The sequence below is a fragment of the Olea europaea genome, chromosome 20 (genome assembly GCF_002742605.1).
Source record: "Olea europaea var. sylvestris chromosome 20, O_europaea_v1, whole genome shotgun sequence".
NCBI lineage: Eukaryota > Viridiplantae > Streptophyta > Magnoliopsida > Lamiales > Oleaceae > Olea > Olea europaea.
The window spans coordinates 4,110,864-4,115,461 of record NC_036256.1 but is presented as its reverse complement, the minus strand read 5'-3'; the positions used below and the strand labels follow the sequence as shown (position 1 = coordinate 4,115,461).

General features: G+C 35.5%; 1 protein-coding gene across 1 annotated transcript; it reads left to right on the top strand.

Annotated features, from left to right (window-relative positions):
• The first annotated feature begins 2,134 nt into the window (after nt 1–2,134).
• Nucleotides 2,135–3,794, top strand: LOC111369450. The gene is made up of 6 exons (XM_022990969.1): nt 2,135–2,541; nt 2,627–2,708; nt 2,788–2,857; nt 2,965–3,150; nt 3,248–3,308; nt 3,399–3,794. The coding sequence occupies exons 1-6, from the start codon at nt 2,307–2,309 to the stop codon at nt 3,599–3,601; spliced, it is 837 nt and encodes a 278-aa protein (XP_022846737.1). The 5' UTR covers nt 2,135–2,306; the 3' UTR covers nt 3,602–3,794.
• Nucleotides 3,795–4,598: the final 804 nt, after the last annotated feature.

Below are 4,598 nucleotides of genomic sequence, written 5' to 3'. Positions count from 1 at the left end.
TCCCACAGACGGCGTCAATCTGTTGACCCCAAAAAGCGTTACCAACAGATGCCGGTCTCACCCGCGCACACGTGGGCGAATGTCCAACACGCTAAGACACATGGACGGTCTAAAACGAGCGGTTCAAAAGGCGTGGGAGTAGCCCAACGACACGGGACGGTGAGGTTCGGAATCCGACGGGTTGTTCATGATCCGATTGTACAATAATTACCAACCGGTGTTCGTCGATGTATATGTAAATGTGTATAAACTCAATTTGTATACTGTAAGTAAATGAGAGAGAGTTGAGTAAAGTGTAGTTCTTTGTATTGATTCTTGCATTAGCCTTTTGATGTTACACAAGGGAAGTATTTATAGTAATATATGTGAAATGGGAGCCCTTGGATGAGGTGGCACGTGGCCTCATCTCTTTGATTCAAACATTTTATCCTAGGTATGGGGCTTGACTTGCTAGCTTGCTGCGCATTTATTGCTTGTGCAGAGCCTCCATACGAGTGACAAGACTTGACATTTATGCTTATGACAAACGTTCCATTAATAATTCGAATAAGATCTTTGTGTAGGCGATCTCTTGGGAGAAGTGACCATGGAGGATGCCCCCTTATGGTTCGAAGGCTCCTGCATCGGCTTTGGGGCGTCGGCCATTTCATACGATACTTCCACTTGAGGGCTTCAGCTATCTTCAACCAGTTTCAGCATCATGGTTTCAGGTCATAGGCCTCGGCATGTGGACCTCGGGTACATTCACAGGCCTCGGTAAAAGGGAGCCTCGACTAGTAGACCTCGACTTGAAGGGCTTCGGCCATAGTTCACCTCGGCTAGAGGGCCACGTGGTTCGTCCTGGGTGGGCCATTGGCTCAGGTAGGTTAGCCAAGTATGACAACACGCAACAACTATATTTTTCATTATCATTCTTCAAAAAATGAGAAACAAACGGGAGCTAGATAACATAACATTCAGATATTATTTGATTAAACTCCAAGATTTGCTTTCTTTTTAATTGTTATTTTAGTAGATAATTTGAATAATAATCAAACTATAAATAGTTTATTTCCCTTTTTTATTTGAATTGGTACTGATGAATTCGAGTTTTATTATGAATTCAAGTCTCAGAATAATACTAGAATTCTGAACAGTGCATCAAACTAAGGGTAAATTTCGTCGGCAATCATTGAACCTTAAAGCGAAATCTCACTTCGATCATTAAAATAGAATGTCTCAATTAGGTAATTAATAAATTTCAATTTCAATTGGATAATTAAACTTCAATTTCGGTACATAGTCATCATTTTGTCATGCATTATCCCCCTAATCGATTAAGGGCATGTTAGGTAGTAATTATGAGAATTGTTTTTTTTTTCGACCGTTAGAGAGAAAAGTGGGTCACACCTGTGAGTAAAAAGTCAAAAATGATGACTGATCATGTTAAGTAACAGTCAAAAATTTTATTTTTTAGAAAGTGAAAAATCAGAACCAAACGGGAGGCCAAATTTCTTAATTAACAATCATATTGCAATAAATCTTCCGCATAATAGTTGCATATATATCAAAGTTATGATTATGACGCGTCATAAAAGTGTTTAAATATATACACACATTTTAATCTAATGATGTTACCAAAACTCTTATTTTACCCATTTTTATTTTTTGGGTATACATAGCAATTACATAAAAGATTAATTACGATATGAATATGAATTAAGAAATTTTCGTTAGTTTGAGGACTACTATCTTTGGACAACGGAATTTGACCGATGAAATTTCGAATTAAATTAAAGTTCAATAATTTAATTAAGACAATTAGAAATTTAGTCCCAATTTGTCTTCTATTCTTTCAAAGAAAAAATTTTTACGTACTCATTTTCAATCATATTTAAATAATAAAATATTTTATACGTAAATTCAAAATTTTTGTCTGCTTGCCTACTTCCTTGTGTTGTACACTTTAATTAGAACGAGCTTTGTTATTATACACTGATTTTTGACACTTGCATTGTTGTTAAGTGTGAATTGAATGAAAAAACTGTTTGAAATTTAAACTATCTAATAATTTAATGTCTCATGACAAAATATAAATTAAAATGTACACCATAATGTACATGTAATAACGCTCAATTAGAACCACTGCTTTTAGAGCGACTTTCCCTCCCTAGGGGAAGGCTGGAGGAAGGTCTTGCTTACTAGCTAAGTCATTCGATTGATTTTTCCTGAAAATTGCAGGAATCTAAAAAGTTTCTCGGGTCTATGCAAAGTCAGCGACCAAATATTCTGCACTCTGATAAACCCATATTTTATAATTCTGAAAAATGGCAGACCTGAAAGTCGTTACTAATCACATCAATGAAAATGACAACGATGATGCAAGTGATTCAGAATCAGAGCTTCCATGGAAGAAGAGATTTAAGATGGCTCCAACTTCAAGAAGGAAACTTCTGGTGCTTTGTCTTGGTGGACTCCTGGTAAACAGGGTGTACATAAGGCATCGGAGAAGTGCTCCCGCTCCACCATTAAACCCTGATGTGTATACTGGCAGTTTTGCAGGTAAAAATTTACCTTTTTTCCAGTTTATTCATATATTTTCGATTAATTTTGTGTTGGGTTTCTAATTTTCTTCCTTCCAACACAGTTTTCAAGAGGCCCTTCTGTACTGATTTTATAAAATTTTGCTTTGAACGATTTGAATTGGGTATATGGTCTGCTACTGTAGAGTAAGTGATATTTACTTATTATAGTATGATTTTGAGTTTCTTTTTTTTCTTATGTGATCACTGTTGTTGAAATGTATAGATGTAATACAGAAGCTGTTTTAAAGTGTATCGGTGGTTCTGAAATGAAAACGAAGTTAGCATTTGTATGGGTAAGTCTGATTTCTTGAAAATGCCACAATTTTTACAGTATACCATAATTAAGAAAGCAAGGCATAATGAAAAAAGATGTCCTGACTTTGTTAAATCTGTTCATTAGGGTCGAGAAGAATGTATAGATTCTGGAATAGCATGTCAAAGAAATAGTCAAAAGCCTCTGTTTCTGAAGGATTTGAGGCGAGTGTGGGAAAAGAAATACCTTGATCTTCCCTGGCGTAGGGGACAATATTCACAGTCGAATACATTGTTGATTTGTGTTGATCCTCCCACTTCCCTGCTGAATCCTGTAACTAAACCATTCTAGAAATTTACAGTTTCAACTAACTAGTTTAATCCCAGTTATTCTTTAAGATAATTGCTTCTTCTTTCGTTTTCAAATGCAGCCTAATACCGCTATATTTCCCCAACCATACAAAAGCCACGACATGGAAGATACGTTTTTAGGTGATCAGTTAGAATCAGCTTAAGAATTGGTTTTGTTAGCATGTATATATTTTGGCAGGCTGCCTCTGATTTTCCGTGTGGATGTGTTAGGCCCGGATGGTGAGTTGCGGGGCTATCTGGAGAGAATCGCAGATGTTGATAATGTTCCATCTTATGTAAAAGAGCATCCATTCGGACAGCCTGCAATAACACCTTCACATCCCGACTGGAATTACTACGCCAAGATTGTTCATGAGTTTCAAAAGGAAGACAATGAGAAGTACCAGCAAATGAAAAGTATAGATTTGGTTTGAAGCCACCTAGAAAGACATTGTGAATAGTATGTGTGATTCAATTTCGTATCATGTTCAATTGAAATTAATCTTCTGCTCCCAAGTGGTCAGTATAAAAACTTCCCACTACTGAATAGCAAGAGAACCTCACTGGGTTATCTTATTCAATCAATTCCCGAATTTGTTAACCTTTTTCTGAAACTTTTTCATTGTTCACAAGATGGGTTGTATAAAATAATGTTTGCACATGTACATTTTCTCTGGCATATTTTATTAGTGGGAAAATATAGTAAATGGAAAAGTTGAACTTCATTCAAGTTTATTGGCCTTTAGTGGAGAGTACTTTAGAACATTTATTAAGCAGGGAAATATGAAGATCGAAATGAAAAATGAAAAAGCAGAATAATAAAGTGAGATCTTGAAAAATTCATAGTACTAGGAAAACAAAATGATGGATTGTTAGGATCGAGCAACGGGATCATAACAATGTGGATCCTAACAATTCTACAATTTTAATATCCCGCTCTGAATAGTTAGATTATTTTTGGGATCGTGGAATCGTAAAATCTAAAATAAGTTCTCTAAGATCGAATTTATCCCTCTACATGTAATTTTGAGCAAATGTGTGCTAAGATTTGGCCTCCAAGATTCGACAATCTATGAAATGCTAAAGGTGCATTTTTTACAGCAGGTCGAGACGAACTTTCGTAAATATCCATTGAATGATGCATCCTGATTGGAAAATGAGGCAGTGGGGTCCACTGCTAAAGCACACATAGTGCACTACTTTTCATACAAGCAATAATTTTAGGACATAAGAATATTATGATTACAATTGATAATTTTTATGACTTCTAATCCAATTCCCTTTCTCTTATAGCTCCTGTTTGGTAGAAACTTTTCATCTCAAAAAATTGATTTTTTTATCGTTATTTTACTATTTTAATTGTCATTTTTGACTTATTCACTCATAAGTGAGACCCACTTTTATCTGTAACGGTCAAAAAATCAATCTTAT